The sequence below is a fragment of the Bos taurus genome, chromosome 8 (assembly GCF_002263795.3).
Source record: "Bos taurus isolate L1 Dominette 01449 registration number 42190680 breed Hereford chromosome 8, ARS-UCD2.0, whole genome shotgun sequence".
Classification (NCBI taxonomy): Eukaryota; Metazoa; Chordata; class Mammalia; order Artiodactyla; family Bovidae; genus Bos; species Bos taurus.
In genome coordinates, this window is record NC_037335.1 from 83,008,150 (window position 1) to 83,028,758 (window position 20,609).

A 20,609-nucleotide genomic window follows, 5' to 3' on the forward strand; every position below is an offset into this window, starting at 1 on the left:
AATTGTTTAATACAGCCTTAGAAAAGAATGAAAGGAAACAAAGAATAAGATTCTACAAGAGCAAGACAAGAATTAGTCTAGAACAGAAACAGAATTTGAAAGTTCTTAGGTGGTATCTTTTGTGCTAATAAAGACCTGGAAGCCCAGAAAGGATATATAATTCATCCAAAATCTGCAGACCGTGTCTGAGTGAGGACTAGAGTACATAGCTCCTGACCCTTAGACCACTGCCTAGTCGCTAAGTTGTGTCTGACTTTTTGTGATCCCCATTGACTGTAGCCTGTCAGACTCCTCTACCCAAGGAATTTTCCAGGCAAGAATACTGGAGTGGGTTGCTATTTCCTACTCCAGAGTATCTTCCCAGGGATCAAACCCACGTCTGCTGTGTCTCCTGAATTGGCAGGCAGATTCTTTACCACTGAACCACATGGAAGCCCAGTAATAGCTTACCAAACTACATATCCTGTAAACGCATTTTTAGAAAAGCGTTACTACCTGCTATCTATCTGTCTACAGAGAAACAAAAACCCTGGAAGAAAACACTCAAAGACATCATACACCAGTGACCCTCAACCCTATCAGATTCTCTTTATATTATTTTTTAATGTTCATTAATCTTCTTGAAATGAAAGTTTTATATATATATGCTACCTATACAAATGATTTTTAAATTAACATATACCCTGGCTATGATGTAAAGGATAAACACAAGGAAAGTAGTTGATAATTTTTTATTGTTTTAAGTATAATAAATGCTTATGGTACAATTACCCTAGAAAATAACAGTGCCCCCATAAATTCTAAAACAATTCCTAAGGAGAGATACTGCCACCTTTGAATATCATTGTATTTTTTTAAGGTAGCGAGGGGGTGAGATTGTGATTTTTAAATTTCCTTTTCAATAGAAAATAGTTTTCTTCGTAAAGGAATGTCTCTTGCTTTTCTAATCAGAAAAGTAGTGTTTGTGGTGACACATGACCATGGTATGTTTAATACAAGGAGAGGAGAAAGTCCCCAAGAACACAACCTACCTCGAATGAGTAAGCTTTCCCAATCCCATCTCCTGCTCCGGTGATCACTGAAAAAAGCAGAAATGGTTTTAAAGGATAGAATTAATTAATCTTTAAAATCTTCTTTCTTGCTGGCTACATTTGACTGCAGGCCTACTCTCTAAGATACAATATAATATTCCAAAGCAATGCCCTCCTACTCTCTAACCCAACTCTGCTCAACTGTGACCAACTTTGCTTAACTGGGAATGTTCCAGCCTTGACTTCCTTCACTAAACTTCAAAATGAAACTTTTTTTTGGATGAGGTTGGGGAAAGAGTTGGTGAGGCTATGGAAAACATGGTCCAAAATGAAACAAAGTGCCTTAGCCAGAAAACACTTTATTCAAACCCCATAAGGGTTTACAGTTCTAAGCCTTAATTCATCAAGGACAAGCAGTGTACTCTATTCTCTCTCTACCCACACACCCAGTTGTCACTGTAAGGATGTTTCAAGGTTCCTAGTGAAAGTCAAGTTCTCCCCATTTCCTATCCTCACCCTCATAGGACAGCAGAAATCAAAACCCATGGAAGATAGAGAACTTTTAACAAGGAGGAAAATACAGAAATGCAAAAAGAAGATGGAGTGACATGAAGGAACCTAAAGAATTTGTGTTCACTAGATCAACTGATTAATAGATGACAGTGAGATGTGCTATCTAGTCCTTTTATAGTCCATAGCACATACATTAAAAATTTTTTTTAATTGGTAGAATATTGCTTTACAGTGGTGTGTTGGTTTCTGCTATATAACAATGGAAATTGGTCATAATTATATATTCCCTGCCCCCATCCCATCCCTCTAGGTCATCACAGAGCACCAGGCTCGGCTCCCTGTGTTATATAGCAGCTCCCCACTAGCTATCTATTTTACACATAAGAGTGTATATATGTGAATTCTACTTTCTGCAACTCTTGCCACCCTCTCCTTCCTTCACTGAGTCCACAAGTCCATTCTCTACATCAGCATCTCCATTCCCTCCCTGCAAATAGGTTCATCAGCACCATTTTTCTAGATACCATGCTATGCTATGCTATGCTAAGTCACTTCAGTCGTGTCCGACTCTGTGTGACCCCATAGACAGTAGCCTACCAGGCTCGCCCGTCCCTGGGATTCTCCAGGCAAGAACACTGGAGTGGGTTGCCATTTCCTTCTCCAATGCATGAAAGTGAAAAGTGAAAGTGAAGTCGCTCAGTCGTGTCCGACTCTTAGCGACCCCATGGACTGCAGCCTTCCAGGCTCCTCCATCCATGGGATTTTCCAGGCAAGAGTACTGGAGTGGGGTGCCATTGCCTTCTCCGCTAGATACTATATATATATATATGTGTGTGTGTATATATATATATATATATGTATGTTAATATATACTTTTCTCTTTCTGACTTACTTCACTCAGTGTAACAGGCTCTAGGTTCATCTACCTCACTGCAACTGACTCAATTTTTTCCTTGTAGAACTGAGTACTTTTCCACTGTATAACAGCACATACATATTTAATGACTGAGCTCTAGAGTAAAACTCAATTGTGTGAATGTCATAGCTTCAAAATAAACTACAATTCAGTATATACCTATCTGCAATTTACCTTTGCAGCAAAATCGAAGGATATGCTTTCCAAAAGTGTGTACGAAAGCTGTGTGTGCATTTAGTTTACTTGAGAGGGAAAGCGGACCAAGCAAGCAGCACACTGGCAGAAGCACCCTCATTTTAATAATTACCAATTATTTTATGTGTTTATTTGGATACTTTTAAGTGACTCCATGCATATGACCTATTTCACTTGGTAGAGGTACTATGGTCAGGGTTCTGTTGTCTTCCGCTCCATCTTCCCCTTCCTTACAGGCGTCCTCCAAATCACCAAGTACCAGGCCTGAACTACATAGGCAAGATCCTGTCGCTAAGTGGCTGGCATCTACTGAGTGCTTACTTTCTGCCATGCACTTTATTTGGGGCGTTTGTTTGTCATTCACTTAGACCTAATTATTTACCAACTAAATTACACAGCAGCTTTACACAGCGTGAGATGGACAGGAGACAGAAGAGAGGAGGCGGCTGGCATCTGAGGTTCCTGGCTGCCTCCCCTCCTGCTCCTGTGCGTTAGCGGTGAAGTTCTCAGTGCCGCCTCCGTCCCAGTTCCCGGACCGGGCCTGGGACACAGGTTAAATTAGGTCCAGGCTCTGTCACTCCACAGCCACCTGGGTTCCCACTAGCAGCTTCTTCACGGGAGTTGGGGGTGAGGGTGACAGATGAGGCTGTTTGAATTTAGGGAGAAGGTGGAACAGGCATCATAGGTCCAGTAAAGCTCTTCCTTGTCAGGCTTACAGAAACACAGAAAGCGCATGTGGCTGGGCAGCCCCACAGCCACCATTTCATCTAACCTTCAAAACAAGCCTGTAATGCGGGGACCATCATTTCCCTTATAAATGAGGAAGCTAAGGGAAAGTTCTTAACCCAATCAAGGCCGCAGTGCTAAAGATGATGGCAGCAGGATCTGAACCCAGGCTTTGATCTTGGCCCCAAAACTCTATAAAGGATACCAGTGACAAAATTGGGAAATCGGCCACATATAGCTGCATATGAATTTCTTTTGGAATGCTTGTTCTTAGAAGGGCCAAGTTCTAACCCCTCAGAGCATGGCATTTAAATCTGTGTGGAGCTGGGCTTAAAGGATCCAGAACACTCAAGTTCAGAATGCTCAGCAAGTACTTTGGGAACTTCCTACTGACCTGAGAGGAAGGAGTTCTCACACATACATATCCTCTCTCTCTCTCTCTCCAGATATAACAAGCAACAGTTAAAAACACATTTTTTTCATGCCAAACAATTTCCATATAATAATTTTTTAATTTCCAATGCTGAGGGTATAAGGTTGCCAGCTCTTGCAAATAAGGACACAGGATGCCCAGTTAAATTTTAATTTCAGGTAAACAGCAAATAATTTTTTAGTATAAGAATGTCCCATGTAATAACTAGAGTATCATGTATTAAAAATTATTTATTTATCACTAAATAAGAAATTCAAATATAACTTGAGTATCCTGTATTTTATCTGGCATTCCTATAAGGTTGTTTACAATCTCTCCTATTTAGCCTGGGATTGTATTCCTAAAGCCACTTAAAATCTTTTTTATTTTTTTTAAGTCACTGGATTTCTTACAACCCTATTGTAGCATAAAACCTGACAGCTGGGTTTTTGTTTTTGTTTTTTTCTTTTTCATAATGCAAGGTCTTGGCTTATGCTTTGATTGCCAGTTAGGTATCAGTTTCAAAGAGGCACCTACTTTAAAAACGGTGATTGCTAATATAAGTTATTTTGGCCACAGGATAACGTAAAGAGCCAGATAATCTCCCCCAAACGAGGTCTCTTTTTTAAAAATTTTGTTATTCAGTTGCTAAATCGTGTCCAATTCCTTGCAACCCCACAAAACTGAAGCACATCAGGCTTCCTTGTTCTTCACTATCTCCCAGAGTTTGCTCAAACTCATGTCCATTGAGTCAGTGATGCTATCTCACCCTCTGCCACCCACTTCTCCTCTTGCCCTCAGTCTTTCCCAGCATCAGGGTCTTTTCTGATGAGTCAGCTTTTCGCATCAGGTGCCCAAAGTATTGGAGCTTCAGCATCAGTCCTTCCAATGAAAATTCAGGGTTGATTTCTTTAGGATTGACTGGTTTGATCTCCTTGCTGTCCAGGGGACTCTCAAGAGTCTTCTCCAGCACCACAATTCAAAAGTATCGATTCTTTGGCATTCAGCCTTCTTTATAGTCCAATTCTCACATCTGTACATGACTAGAAAAACCATAGCTTTGACTATACGGACCTTTGTAAAAAAAACCTGACGTCTCTGCTTTTTAATACGCTGTCTAGGTTTGTCATAGCTTTTCTTCCAAGGAGCAAGCATCTTTTAAAAATCTTGGTTGGTTTCAATAACTGACCATTTTGACCACTTGTTTTTTCTCTTCCCGTGCTTTAACTTCCCTCTCTTATGTTTTAAATTCACTATTAAAGAAAGAGTTCTTGAAACCCTAGGCCCCCAGTCCGGAATAAAATAAATGCAGAACCCCAGGCCCGTTCACTCTCTCCCTCTCTTTCTACACATGACCTTGTTGTGGCACCAGGTGCGCTGTATAATTTACAGGTCCTGTAGGTAATAAACCTTTATTTTTTCTTAAGTTTCCTGATGGTGCTGAAAGGCATTTTGCAATCATAGTAAGACCTACAAGGGCAGGCCAGGTCACAGCATTGGTTATTGATAGACTGACACCAACGCATAATACCAACTTTGAAATGCAAACCTAGCACTTCATTCAAGGAGATGCTGAAACCATAGCCTCCTGTTCTTCACCTTAAACTCAGCATAGGGCTGAAATTCTGCATGACAGTTTCAGGAGCCAAATTCTATTGAGAGGCAGTGATTAATCAATCTACTTGGGACATAAACCAGACCCAGATTCTGAATATAACCATTTAAAAACATGTCTCCACAGAGATCTTTATTGCCTTGATTTTGCATTACCCTCACTTGGTGACAGGTCTCTGAGAAATTAGTATAATAAAATGGATTTAAATTATTATTGGATTTCAGAATTTTGAAGCTCTGTTTAAGGAAATGAAAGCACTCTGGGTTTTTGAAAATCTGGGGAAGATGATACATAATTTTCTGCCTCATCCATGATTTGTATCATCAGAAACTCCAAAAATAAGAAAAACCCAACTAGTGAGGATGAGAGGAAAAGCACACAGGAAAGAACTGAGTCACATTCTTCCTGAATGATTCTCCTGATGCCTCACATCACGTTTTTCAGTCAAGTTCATTTGTACTTTCCAACCCCGCAAATTAACCCAAAGGAATTACAACTTTGCTCTCAAAAGGAAAAGATGCAATATATCATTGAGACCTAAGTAATAATAAAAACAACAAGAACAAAAGATGAAAAGCTTTCTTTACCTGCCCATTCTCCCACTGACTTCAAGAAAGACCTTGGCAAAACTTTCCAGAAGTGCAGGAAAATACATTTAGAGAATCTCACGCATTTCATCAGGTAGACCAGGCAAACCAGCAACCCTACAAAAATGAAGAACTGCTCCAGAGCCTCCTTCATGATGGCACCATGGCAGATGCTGTTTCAGACCTGGTCCAGTCCCTCACAGCCTTCGAAGTGAGCGTGGCTGCTCTGCAGGAGCATCGGTCCCCTTCTGGAGTCACTGGGAACATTTCAATGAGTCACTGTGTCAAGGCATTCAGATTAGAGTAACTTCTTTACACAATCCTCTGATTCACAAGCTTTAAAATAAAATATTCTTTCTAATATTTTTATAGCACAGTTGGGCTTTTGTGAGGCAGGGGAGTGTTGAAGAAGTCAAAGGTGAACATAAAGATAAAGACCGGACAAAGAAAAATGGCAGCCCAGCATTCCCTCCCTAAATCTGGAAGCTAAAAAAGATACTAAAAACTATGCAAAATTCTAGAAGTCATTCATTCACTTAGTCAACAACTATCTATTGACTGCCTACCAGGTGGCAATCACTGTTTGAAGCCTTGGGAATAGAGAATAGTAAACACGGGCAGTCACTGCCAGGGGGAGCTGAGATTCAGAGTCAATATGCAAATAAAAAGATAATGTCACATATCAGTGCCATAAAAAAGTGCTGTGGAGTGACAGGAAAAAATTCTGTGAAGAGGTGGTATTTTGAGCTGAAATTTGAGTGGAAAGGAGATAGCCCTACAAAGATAAGTTTCTTCCTCCAGGCTGAGGGAACAGCTAGTACAAGTGACCTGAAATGAGAAAGATGCATGTATTTGAGGAGTAAATAGCACTACACAGAGGATCTGGTGTGTACAGAACAAAAGAAAAGAATAAAGTAAGATGGAGGCATGCGGAGGAGCCAGATACTCCTGGTGAGGAGTTTGGACTTAAGTGAGAGGAAGCCACCAAAGACGCTCAGATAATTGTTGTTTTCGTTGTTCAGTCACTCAGTCGTGTCTGACTCTGTGACTCCATGGACTGCAGCATGCCAGGCTTCCCTGTCCTTCACTATCTCCTGGAGTTTGCTCAGACTCATGTCCATTGAGTCAGTGATGCCATCCAACCATCTCGTTCTCTGTCATCCCCTTCTCCTCCTGCCCTGTCTTTCCGAGCATTAGAGACTTTTCCCATGAGTCAGCTCTTCTCAGCAGGTGACCAAAGTATTGGAGCTTCAGCTTCAGCATCAGTCCTTCCAGTGAATATTCAGGGTTGATTTCCTTTAGAATCGACTGGTTTGATCTCCTTGCAGTCCAAGAGATTCTCAAGAGTCTTCTCCAACCCCACCATTCAAAAGCATCAGTTCTTTGGTTCTCAGCCTTCTTTATGGTCCAGCTCTCACATCCATACATGACTACTGAAAAAACATAGCTTTGACAATATGGACCTTTGTTGGCAAAGTAATGTCTCTGCCTTTGTCATAGCTTTTCTTCCAAGACAATAGCATTACATAATCTGAGTCACTTGATGCTGAGAAAAGGTGACCTTTTGGAGGTAGAGATGGAGAATGGTCACGACATAGAAACAGGGGAATGAAGAGACTCTGACATCATCCAAGAATAGTGTCCTCATGTTCAGCTCTTGGCCCTCTTCTCTTTGGTGTCCACACTTAGTCATTTGATGGCATTACCTAATCTCTTGACTTTAAGGACTTTGTGCACTGAGAACCCCTAAATGTATAACTTCAACGGTAACCAGGCTGCTCATCCATACTTGCATTTCCATTTGAATGCAAGTAACATTAACACCTCCATTTGAATGCTTAATAGTCATCTCAAGCTTAAGTCTAATAATGGCTTCTGATATTATCTTCAAATGTCAAAACTTATTTCCCTTGCCAATTTCCCTATACCAGAACATGGCAGCTCTTATGTTCCAGTTGTTCAGATTAAAAACCTTGGAGACAGGTTTGCCTGTATGTCAGGTGATGAGCAAAATCCTTTCAGTGAGGAGGAGACCCAGGAAGGAAAGTGAGAGGTACAAGTTACTGCCAAGTTCAGCCTGCATCGTTCTCTAAACCACGGCATGTATTTACCCTGGCACTTTCAACTAAGGTCCTTATCTGGAGCAGCTTCTCAGTTCCAATTGTCACTTGTTCATGAAGCTAGGGGCTACCTGAAAAAAGTACAAGTAATATGGAGATTAAACTATAATTAGAGCAAATGAGATGGCCTTTGCCAACAGCGGCTCCCCATTTCTTCCCATTTTTCCGACTGCCCCTTATTTACTATGTCTTGTGTACCCAACTCTGTACTAAGCACATTACAAGGATTACCTGTCTTGGTTAATTATTACTCTTTCCACTGATGGTTAGTTGGCAGAAGCAGATAGTGTAGATCAACCATCTCAGCTCATCCACAAATGTTCCCAAAGGAGTGAGAGGCTGAGGTGTTTGATAAACATGAAGACAACAATTATTGTTTTTACTAAGGTCTGGGAAAAGCCAGGCCAATGTCCAGCAGTCTGTCCTGTGACTCTGGTTTAGTTTTATTCTGAGCATATTTTTTATTGGCTTATCTTATTTATTGCTTGTGGTTGGGTCTCCTGCCACGACAAGTAAATTCCTTTGGATTGGGACTTTGCTTTGTATTACAAAAGTACTCTGACCCACAGAATAGAAGAATATTCAAAAGAGCATTGTTTCAATAGGGAAAACTGAGAACTATCCCAATGAGTTTATTCTCACAGTGGAATATTATACAGTAGTGCAAATGAATGAATGATAGCCAAACAGAACAATATGTGACATTCAGACACAATGTTGAGTCAAAAAAAGCAAATGCCAGAATATTACATTAAGTCTGATATTTTATAAACTCAAAAAAGCAATATAAAGAAATATATTGCTTATGTTAAAATGTGATAAAATTGTTGTTACAAACAATGGAATGATAAACACAAAATTCAATAAAGTGGTTTCATCTGGGGAAAAATGATATGATGGAGAGGTCCTATAGGCAGGTATAAGCTACTGGTATCATGTGCTTCTTGAACTTAGCAGTATGTACATGAGTGTTTACACAATATAATACAATGTTTTATAACTTATATACATTTCACACATAATCTTTTGCTTGCAATAATTATACTATACTAAAATGTACAGTGAAAAACCTGAATATTCATGATGATTTCAAACATGAAAATTAAATAAAATATAATTATATGGTTAAAAAAAAGCAAGTAGTCAAGGTTGTATATTGTCACCCTGCTTATTTAACTTATATGCAGAGTACATCATGAGAAATGCTGGGCTGGAGGAAGCACAAGCTGGAATCAAGATTGCCAGGAGAAACATCAATAACCTCAGATATGCAGATGACACCACCCTTATGGCAGAAAGTGAGGAGGAACTCTTGATGAAAGTGAAAGAGGAGACTGAAAAAGTTGGCTTAAAGCTCAACATTCAGAAAACGAAGATCATGGCATCCAGTCCCGTCACTTCTGGCAAATAGATGGGGAAACAGTGGAAACAGTGGCTGACTTTATTTTTCTGGGCTCCAAAATCACTGCAGATGGTGATTGCAGTCATGAAATTAAAAGACACTTACTCCTTGGAAGGAAAGTTATGAGCAGCCTAGACAGCATATTAAAAAGCAGAGATATTACTTTGTCAACAAAGGTCCGTCTAGTCGGGTGATGGTTTTTCCAGTGGTCATGTATGGATGTGACAGTTGGATTATAAAGAAAGCTGAGTGCCAAAGAATTGATGCTTTTGAGCTGTGGTGTTGGAGAAGATTCTTGAGAGTCCCTTGGACTGCAAGGAGATCCAACCAGTCCATCCTAAAGGAGATCACTCCTGGGTGCTCATTGGAAGGACTGACGTTGAAGCTGAAACTCCAATACTTTGGCCACCTGATGCAAAGAGCTGACTCATTTGAAAAGACCCCGATGCTGGGAAAGATTGAGGGCAGGAGGAGAAGGGGACGACAGAGGATAAGATGGTTGGATGGCATCGCCGACTCAATGGACATGGGTTTGGGTGGATTCCGGGGGTTGGTGATGGACAGGGAGGCCTGGCGTGCTGCGGTTCATGGGGTCGCAAAGAGTCGGACACGTCTGAGCAACTGAACTGAACTGACTCAATAAATGTTGTTGTCAGTCACTCAGTTGTGTCTGACTCTTTTCGACCCCAAGGACTATAGTTCACAAGGCTCCTCTGTCCATGGGATTCTCCAGGCAAGAATACTGGAGTGGATTACCATTTTATTCTCCAGAGGATCTTCCCAACTCAGGGATCAAACCTGGGTCTCCTGCATTGCGGGCAGATTCTTTACCGTCTGAGCCACCAGGGAAGCCCACTCAATGAATATTCACTCTTTAAGGAAAAAGGAAAAATGAGCCTTTGTTTTGTGTGGGTGCAATGAAGTTTGTCCTGTTAAAGAAGTCTTTGGTAGACAGGTGACAGACACTGGTACAGGTCAGGGGCAAGCTGCAGAGCCTCAGGGAGGAGGGCTGGATCTCGACTGGAAGCCTGTGCAGTTAAGTGACGAGGAAATGCAAAAGAACGAACAAAGCAAAGAAGGGAATGGATTCCTTCACAACTGACCCATTTATCAATATTTGTTTGGGGTTTACCTGTCCCAGAGGACACAATGGTTGGACTTAATGTGATAAGATGTGGAGGGGAGAGCCAAGGGGGTGGGAAACTGGAGAAATTCAGAGAAAGAAATAGGCCTGAAGAAGGCTGTAAGATATTTGTAAGGGCGTGGCCTTCCGCCTGAAGCATCTGTGTAAGTAAGCTGTGGTATGCATTAGGGGAAAAAATTATAAGAAGTTTCACACCAGAGAGACCTGAAGAGAATGTGACTTTGTCGCCAAGTTTTCAAAAAAAGAGAACAAAACTAATTTTTTCTAATGATGTGTGTCATCAAACGTCATCCAGAAATGGATAGCAGCTTTCACAAAGGTTTCTCTGATAGCTCAGTTGGTAAAGAATCCGTGTGCAATGCAGGAGACCCCAGTTTGATTCCAGGGTCGGGAAGATCTGCTGGAGAAGGGATAGGCTACCCATTCCAGTATCCTTGGGCTTCCCTGGTGGCTCAACTGGTAAAGAATCCACCTGCAATGTGGGAGACCTAGGTTCGATCCCTGGGTTGGGAAGACCTCTGGAGTAGAGAAAGGCTACCCACTCCAGTATTCTGGCCTGGAGAATTCCATGGACTCTATAGTCCATGGGGTCACAAAGAGTTGGACACAACTAAGATATGCAGATGACACCACCCTTATGGCAGAAAGTGAAGAGGAACTAAAAAGTCTCTTGATGAAAGTGAAAGTGCAGAGTGAAAAAGTTGGCTTAAAGCTCAACATTCAGAAAACGAAGATCATGGCATCCGGTCCCATCACTTCATGAGAAATAGATGGGGAAACAGTGGAAACAGTGTCAGACTTTATTTTGGGGGGCTCCAAAATCACTGCAGATGGTGACTGCAGCCATAAAATTAAAAGACGCTTACTCCTTGGAAGGAAAGTTATGACCAACCTAGATAGCATATTCAAAAGCAGAGACATTACTTTGCCAACTAAGGTCTGTCTAGTCAAGGCTATGGTTTTTCCAGTGGTCATGTATGGATGTGAGAGTTGGATTGTGAAGAAGGCTGAGCACCAAAGAATTGATGCTTTTGAACTGTGGTGTTGGAGAAGACTCTTGAGAGTCCCTTGGACTGCAAGGAGATCCAACCAGTCCATTCTGAAGGAGATCAGCCCTGGGATTTCTTTGGAAGGAATGATGCTAAAGCTGAAACTCTAGTACTTTGGCCACCTCATGTGAAGAGTTGACTCATTGGAAAAGACTCTGATGCTGGGAGGGATTGGGGGCAGGAGGAGAAGGGGACGACAGAGGATGAGATGGCTGGATGGCATCACTGACTCGATAGATGTGAGTCTGAGTGAACTCCGGGAGTTGGTGATGGACAGGGAGGCCTGGCATGCTGTGATTCATGGGGTCGCAAAGTTTGGACATGACTGAGCGACTGAACTGAACTGAACTGAACTGAGCGACTTCCACTTTCAACCTTACCCCGCCCCCCGCACCACCACCCCCCCGCCCCGCCCCACACACACATACAGCTAGATGTTCCTTGACACACAAGTCTCTTTGGAAAGCAACTTGCAAAATGGCACCTTGCTTCATCAGATCAAGCAAATGAGGAGTCAGATGAAAGAGAGAAGCCACACTCTTTTGCAACCTAATCTTGGAAAGAACCACCCATTACTTTTGCTGTATTCTATAATGAGAAATTAGTGCACATTCTAGGTCCAGCCCATATTCAAAGGGAGGAGATTATACAAGGAAGTGAATATGAGGAGGCAGGCATTGTGATCCGTTTCAGAAGCTACCCACAACATGTATTTACTATACGATGCCATTTCAGTTCAGTTCCGTTCAGTCGCTCAGTTGTGTTTGACTCTTTGTGACCCCATGGACCACAGCACACCAAACTTCCCTGTCCATCACCAACTCCCAGAGTTTACCCAAACTCATGTCCATTGAGTCGGTGATGCCATCCAACCATCTCATCCTCTGTTGTCTCCTTCTCCTCCTGCCCTCAATCTTTCCCAGCATCAGGGTCTTTTCAAATGAGTCAGCTCCTTGCATCAGTGGCCAAAGTATTGGAGTTTCAGCTTCAACATCAATCCTCCCAATGAACACTCAGGACTGATCACCTTTAGGTTGGACTGGTTGGACCTCCTTGCAGTCCAAAGGACTCTCAAGAGTCTTCTCCAATACCACAGTTCAAAAGCATCAATTCTTTGGTGCTCAGCTTTCTTTTTAGTCCAACTCTCACATCCATACATGACTACTGGAAAAACCATAGGCTTGACTAGACGAACCTTTGTTGGCATAGCAATGTCTCTGCTTTTTAATATGCTGTCTAGGTTGGTCATAACTTTCCTTCCAAGGAGTAAGCGTCTTTTAATTTCATGGCTGCAGTCACCATCTGCAGTGATTTTGGAGCCCCATAAAATAAAGTCAGCCACTGTTTCCACTGTTTCCCCATCTATTTGCCATTTAGGGAAAATCTAATCTTCAGTAAAATAAATCAGAACATTGATTTATTTAACCCTAACCCTAACCCCCATCCCTGGGATTCTCTAGGCAAGAACACTGGAGTGGGTTGCCATTTTCTTCTCCAATGCATGAAAGTGAAAAGTGAAAGTTAAGTCGCTCAGTTGTATCTGACTCTTAACGACCCCATGGACTGCAGCCTACCAGGCTCCTCCATCCATGGGATTTTCCAGGCAAGAGTACTGGAGTGGGGTGCCATTGCCTTCTCCGGGAAAGTCATCGTTAAGTATACTTATATCAGCAAATTTTTTAAATGTTTGAGTTTTTTATTGAGGTATAATTGACATATGACATTATATTAGTTTCAGGTACACAACATAATGGTTTAATATTTGTACATGTTGCAAAATAGTCACCACTGTAAGTCTAGTTAATATCCATCACCATATATGTTACAAAATTTTTTTTAAATATTTATGGTGAGATCTACTGTCTTAGCAACTTTCAAATAGGCAATACAGTATTATTAACTATAGTCACCAGGCTGTGTATTATATCCCCATAACTTATTTATAGCTAGATGTTTTTACCTTTTGACCTGATCACCCTACATCTAGTTCACCCACTGCTGCCCCGCCCCTTTGGCAACCACCAATATATTGTTTATCTGTAAATACATTGCGTGCTTAGTCGTTTCCAACTCTTAGCAACCCCATGGACTGCAGCCCACCAGGCTCCTCTGTCCATGGGATTTACCAGGAAAGAATACCGGAGTGGGTTGCCATTTCCTCCTCCAGTGGATCTTCCCAACCCAGGGATTGAACCCAGATCTCCATTTCTGCAGGCAGATTCTTTACTACTGCCACCAGGGAAGCCTAAATTCAATAAATGGTAACAAAAAAGTGTCCTTATGATACATGTCTCATAACTCTACATAGGATGGAGACAGAATAGTTTGAGAACTGGGCCTCTGAAACTGGAATCAAAGACCGAAATGCCTACAGTCAAGGCAGATTAGTGTGCATGTTAAGTCACTTTAGTCACGTCCAACTCTACAGCACTGTGGACTTCACCCGCCAGGCTCTTCTGTCCATGGGGACTCTCCAGGCAAGAATACTGGAGTGGGTCGCCATGCCCTCCTCCAGGGGATCTTCCCGACCCAGGGATCAAACTCATGTCTCATATCATCTATATTGGCAGGTAGGTTCTTTACCACTAGCACCACCTGGGGAGCCCCAAGGCAGGCAAGTAATATAAATTAATGAAGTAGGCCAGGCACCTTAATCTGTATTGTTTCAAAACAAGCACATAGTAGGTGTAATTTCTATTTCCACAAATACACTCTTGAACCTTTGGCTCTCTTGATTCAGCTTTTATTTTCCTCCTATGCTCTCAACTCTGTTGTTTGGAGGTTTTTTAGCATTTATTTTTATTTATTTGGCTGTGCCGGATCTTTAGGTGTGACATGCGAGATCTATCAATAGTTCCCTAACCAGGAATTGAACCTGGGCCCCCTGAACTGGGAGCTCAGAGTCTTAGCCTCTGGGCCACCATAAAAGTCCTTCGACTTTGTTTCAAGGAAAACAACACTACAAGCACACTAATGAAAGGCAGACACTCAGTCACACGACTGGAGACACAGAAAATGGTGGAGAACATGACAAAATAACAACTACCCCCGACCTCAGCTCCAGCTGACTGTTACCCTATGGAGATTCTGGCCCACCTGGCAAGTTGTGATTTTTTTTTCAACTATTGTAAGAAATCCAGTTTCTAATGTGAAATTTCTCAATTTTTATTAAAAAAATTTATTTGAATGACAGCTAGAAAATAAAGCCACTAACTCAAAAAGCATTTTAACAAAGCATAGACTAAATAATCCTAAAGGAAATCAGTCCTAAATAGTCATTGGAAGGACTAATGCTGAAGCTGAAACTCCAATACTGTGGCCACCTGATGCGAAGAACTGACTCATTGGAAAAGACCCTGATGCTGGGAAAGATTGAAGGCCAGAGGAGAAGGGGACAACAGAGGATGAGATGGTTGGATGGCATCACCGACTCAATGGACATGAGTTTGAGCAGGCTCTGGCAATTGGTGATGGATAGGGAAGCCTGGCGTGCTGCAGTCTATTGGGTCTCGAAGAGTCAGACACGACTGGGCGACTGAACTGAATTGAACTGAGACTAAATAATGCAATCTCTAATCTCCCTTTGGACAATTTCCAGGGATCTTAAATGGTTTTACAGTCTTCTCTACTTCCCCTTGTATCCCTGGAGAGTGGGCCCACAGAGCATCTCACGCTGCTGTCCCACCTTCCCTAGACAGAATGTCACACTTCAAGTAAGCAGAATTTGAAGAACAAGGTTCAAGTACTGTGACACAATTACGAGGCACATCTCTGTTCTGAGCTGTGAGTGAGAAGGATGTGGCAGTGAAGCCTAGCTGCCTGTCTCCTGGTCTCTCCCTTCCCTACCCTTTCCCCGCTTTTTCCTCCCCTTCCTTTCCTTTTGCCTCTCTCTCTCCCTCTGACTGCAGCCAGCTGACCACACTGGCTGGAGGAAGATGCCTTCCCACCAGGTAGCAGATACAAAAATTACCCCTGGGCTCATCCAGGAGCAAGCCTCCTGAGGCCAAAAATGGGACAACTTCTTGAGGAAACATATTAATCTTGAATTTTTTATTTTCCTCTACAGCAGGGATCCTTACTTTTTTCAGTGCCATGAACTACAATGGCAGTCTATAGATGGCTACAGCCTCCTTCTCCAAATAATGTTTTTAAATGCAAGAAATAAAACACATAAAATTATAATGAAAACCAATTGTCATAAAGTTACAGCAATATTTTCTAAATATGATGTACTATAACATTAAAATACATATGAATATTAAAATACATCTAAATCTGATGTATTCTTCTTTATGAACATATTAAACAATAAGAACTAGTGGAGGCACTAAGAACTATAAGAATACTGAGCAATGCACCAATGATTTTCTACAAAAACTCTAAGGTGATACGAAAATATTTCAACTTCTATCGATAACTAAGTCACAAGTACAGCCAGTATTAACTATGGTCTTGCCTACATTCAAATGAAAAGAAATGCTGCATTTTCATTAGAAAAAATGAAGATGTTTTCTTTCTCCATTCAAGTTCATCAGCCCTCTAAATTCTGTGAACCTCAGGCTATGAACCCTTGATACTAAAAAGATGATCTGGACCAAAAGTCTGGGGTAGTGTGGCACCCCACTCTAGTACTCTTGCTTGGAAAATCCCATGGACGGAGGAGCCTGGTGGGCTGCAGTCCATGGGGTCGCTAGAGTCGGACATGACTGAGCGACTTCCCTTTCACTTTTCACTTTCATGCATTGGAGAAGGAAATGGCAACCCACTCCAGTGTTCTTGCCTGGAGAATCCCAGGGACGGGGGAGCCTGGTGGGCTGCCGTCTATGGGGTCGCACAGAGTCGGACACGACTGAAGCGACTTAGCAGCAGCAGCAGCAGTGCTCCTCAGATTACCAGGGTTAAAATGCAGATTCCTATTCAGTGTGTGTGTGCACCTGATATTCTGCATTTCTAACAAGCCCCAGGTAATGCTGATATTCTGATCCAGGAACCACACATTGCAGAGAAAAGGTTCTGAGGCTTATCATGGGAGACCTCAGCCTGAAATGGAGGTAAGAATCAGAGACACACAGATGGTGTTCTGTGACCCTGGGAGGTCCCAGGGATGGCTTCATCCTAAAGGGACATGTTTTGTTTTACCACATGCTTCAGTATGTAGTGACAGAAAGGGAACTTAGAGATCCTGAGTTGCTGGGCGCCCTCAGTTTCCCAAAGTACAGAGTGGCAGCTACTGATCAGCTAAACCACTGACCCTTGACAAGTCCCAGTCCTCAAAATATATGCACAAGCACACACACCCATTCACAGAAAACAAAAAGTACTCACAAGTTGTAAACATGACTCAACAAGACTGCAAAGCTGAAGTGATCATGCAAAAGGAAAAAACTCACTAAAGTCTCTGAAAGTATTGACATATGTATCTTTGCCATTTTCCCGAGAGCACAGAAAATATATATAAATAAAAAATATGTAAAATATATAAACATATATTAACAATTATACACATATAATATATAACTCTTCTCTAAACTAGGTTTTATTCTTTAGGCAAACTCAGCTTTCACTAACTTCTAGTGCCCCTGTACTTTTACTTATATATGGAATATATTTTAAAAATACTAAAACAACGGGAAAAAGTACAAGTTAACAAACGTCACTGCTATTAGCAGTAAAATAGCCAAAAGTAAGCAAAGTAGCAAGTATATTAAACTAGTTTTCCTTGTTCCACTAGAATGGTTTTTATTACTTTTTTTTTTTTTTTTAAGAAAAAAGAAATCTGGAGACCTGATGCACTGGGCTATTCTTCTTCAGCCTCTCTGAAGTTCGTGGATCCCTTTTGCACCACCTCTCTGCATCCAGCATTCTCAGCTAAACTTAATTCAAAACCCAGATTGGCATTCCCATCAACCCACCCTAGTTCTGTAGAGGAGAGCAGAACTTGCACGTTTCAACCCAGCTACAAAAATCTGCCTGCACTGTCAAAGACCCAGGTTCAATCCCTGGGTCAGGAATATCTCCTGGAGAAGGAAATTGGCAACCCACTCCAGTATTCTTGCCTGGAGAATCCCATGGACAGAGCAGCCTGGCGGGCCACAGTCCATGCGATCACACTGAGTCGGACAGGAGGAAGCTAGCCACAACACACAGGACTGCTGGACTGCTCATAGGGTGCCCTCTGCTGGCCACATATGGAAACAAGGGAAGGAAAGCTTTCCACACTGATTTAAAAAAAGGCGGGGGCAGGTCATGTAAGACCAAGCATTTGAGGTGATTGCAAAAGAAAAATATTTAAATAAGAACCCCATTCCGGGAGGGATGTTCAAGACGGAGGAGAATATGTATACCTATGGCTGCTTCATTTTGATGTTTGACAGAAGATAACAAAATTCTGTAAAGCAATTATCCTTCAATTAAATAAATAAATAAAAGGACCCCATCCTGAGGCATCCTGGCTATTGAAACAAAAGACCAACCATAGTAAGACTAGAAAAACACAAAAGCATCTTCCTTTAAGAATTCTAAAAATGAAAATTAGAAAAAACAATTTTGGAAGAAAACAAACCTTGTTTAAGCTTAACATTGAAAAAAAAAAAAATGAGTTGAAGTTAACATTTTTCAAGTCTTAGTACTTTTGGTCCCTGGATTTCATTTGATGATGATGCAAGAAAAGGTGGTTACCCTGTTTGGGAGCCCCAAGGTAATATTCGAGAAGCCTTTAAAAGTAAATTGAAACAATAAGGAACTCCTACAATTCAAAAACACAAACAAAACCCAAACAACCCAATTCAAAATGGGCAAAGGATTTGAACAGACATTTCTCCAAAGAATATGTACAAAGGGCCAACCAGCACACGAGAAGACACTCCACATCACTAATCACCAGGGAAATGCAAATCAAACCTACAGTATCACTTCACACCCATTGAACAGAGGAGCCCGGCAGGCTACAGTCCATGGGTTCACAAGAGTCAGACACGACTTAGCGACTAAACCACCACCACCTCCTACTACTGCTACCAAAAAGAGCAAATAACAAGTGAGGATGTGGATAAACAGGAACCCCCTCACTGTTGGTGGGAATACAAAATGGTCTCTGTGTTACTGTGAAAAATGATGAGGCTTGGAGAGCTTCCACTCGATGAACACATTCATGTGCCAGGAGGGGTTATGAAAGCTCCAAACCATTTCCAATATACCTTGTCCTATGTACTTCTTTCCCTTTGGCTATTCCTGAGTCAAATGCTTTATAATAAACTGGCAATAGAGAGTAAAGCACTTCCCTGAGCTCTGTGAGCCATTCCAGCAAATTACTGAACCCAAGGGGTATGAAGACTCCAGCTTTCTGGTCAGTTGGTCAGAAGCACTAGTCACAACCTGAGACTTGGGACTGGCATCTGAAGTAGGGGGAATCTTGGGGGACTGGGCCCTTAACCTGGGGGGTCTGTGCGAAATCTGGGTGGAGACAGAATTTAACTGTAGGACCCCTTGTTGGCATCCAGAGAGTTGAAGAATTGCTTAATGTGAGGGAAAGTCCCTACACATTTGGTGTCAGAAGTGTTTTATGTGTAGAAGAAACAGGTTTCCTTTTACCATCCAAGAGCTGAATGCAGGGTCTCAAAGAAATATTTGTACACCCACGTTAATAGCAGCATTATACACAAATAGCCAAGAGGTAGAAGCAGCCCAAGAGTCCACTGACAGATGAATAGATAAACAAAATGTGGTATATCCATATGAGGGAACATTACTCAGTCTTAAGAAGAAAGGAAATTCTGACATATGCTGCAACATGGATGAACCTTGAGGACATTATCCTAAGTGAAATAAGCTAGCTGAGAGATAAATACTGTGTGATTCTACTTTTATGTGGTATCTATAGTAGTCAAATTCATAGAGACAGAAAACAGAATGGTGGTTGCCAAGGGCTGGGGAAAGGGAGGAATGGGGAGTCATTGTCTAATGGGTATAGAGTTTTGGTTTTGCAAGATGAGAAGGTTCTGGAGATTGGCTACACAACACTGTCAATATACTTAACACTACGAAACTGTACACTTAGAAATGGTTATGCTGATAATTGTATGTTATGTGTATTTTATAATTAATTTTTTTAATTAAACATGTCAACACAATCATTCCTTCATTTGCTGCCCTGTCCATCTGGTTCAGCTTCTATAAACTTAGAAAGTCAGAGCTGGCAGGGATTTGGGAATATTGTTCCATTGTACAGATTAAAAAATGGAGGCAACCATGGCAAGGTGACTTGTGGAGCTCTCAGTGAGTCAGCAGTGAAGACAAGACTGAAAAGAAGGGCCCCTGATTCCCAGAGTGGGGCCTTACCTTGCGCCACAACCCCTGTGAGGACAGTCCATTTCTAAATGGTGCCGTATAGTGCGTGCGTGCTCAGTCATGTCAGACTCTGCAACCCAGTGGACTCCTCTGTCCATGGGATTTCACAGGCAGGAATACTGGAGTGGGTTACCATTTCCTCCTCAGAGGATCCTTCTAACCCAGGGATCGAACGCACATCTCCTATGCCTCCTGCCTTGGCAGGTGAATTCTTTACCACTGAGACACCTCGGAGGAGATGATAAGAACTGTCATCCAATCCGAGGTTGCTTCCCATGCACCATTGGTCTGGGAAGTCAGGCAAGCCCAGGAAAAAAAAATATACCTTGGTTAAAGTTGATGTGATCTGAATTTCAGAGTCCCCTGAACAAACCTGGGAGGAGAACAGGAGAGAAATATAACCTACTTAAATAATATAACCTACTTAAATGTTGACAGAGCACGCTGAGTATTGTTTTTCCATTGAGTTATTTTGTAATTTTTCCCAACATGAGTCATTTATTACCCTTCAAGGCAGACTGAATAAAATGACTTACTGTTTATTGCCTGCCTA

General features: G+C 41.8%; 1 protein-coding gene across 3 annotated transcripts in view; it reads right to left on the reverse strand.

The window, feature by feature from the left end:
• HSD17B3 (hydroxysteroid 17-beta dehydrogenase 3) overlaps positions 1-20,544 on the reverse strand; it is a 67,646-nt gene extending 47,102 nt beyond the window's left edge. For 2 of the 3 annotated variants that reach the window (XM_059889254.1, XM_059889253.1), the window contains exons 1-2: positions 5,996-20,544; positions 1,032-1,078 (exon numbers count right to left, since the gene is read on the reverse strand). In XM_059889254.1, coding sequence (XP_059745237.1) covers positions 1,032-1,078; positions 5,996-6,149 — 201 coding nt within the window. In that variant the 5' untranslated portion in view covers positions 6,150-20,544. 3 annotated transcript variants of the gene reach the window in all.
• Between the last annotated feature and the right edge of the window lie 65 nt (positions 20,545-20,609).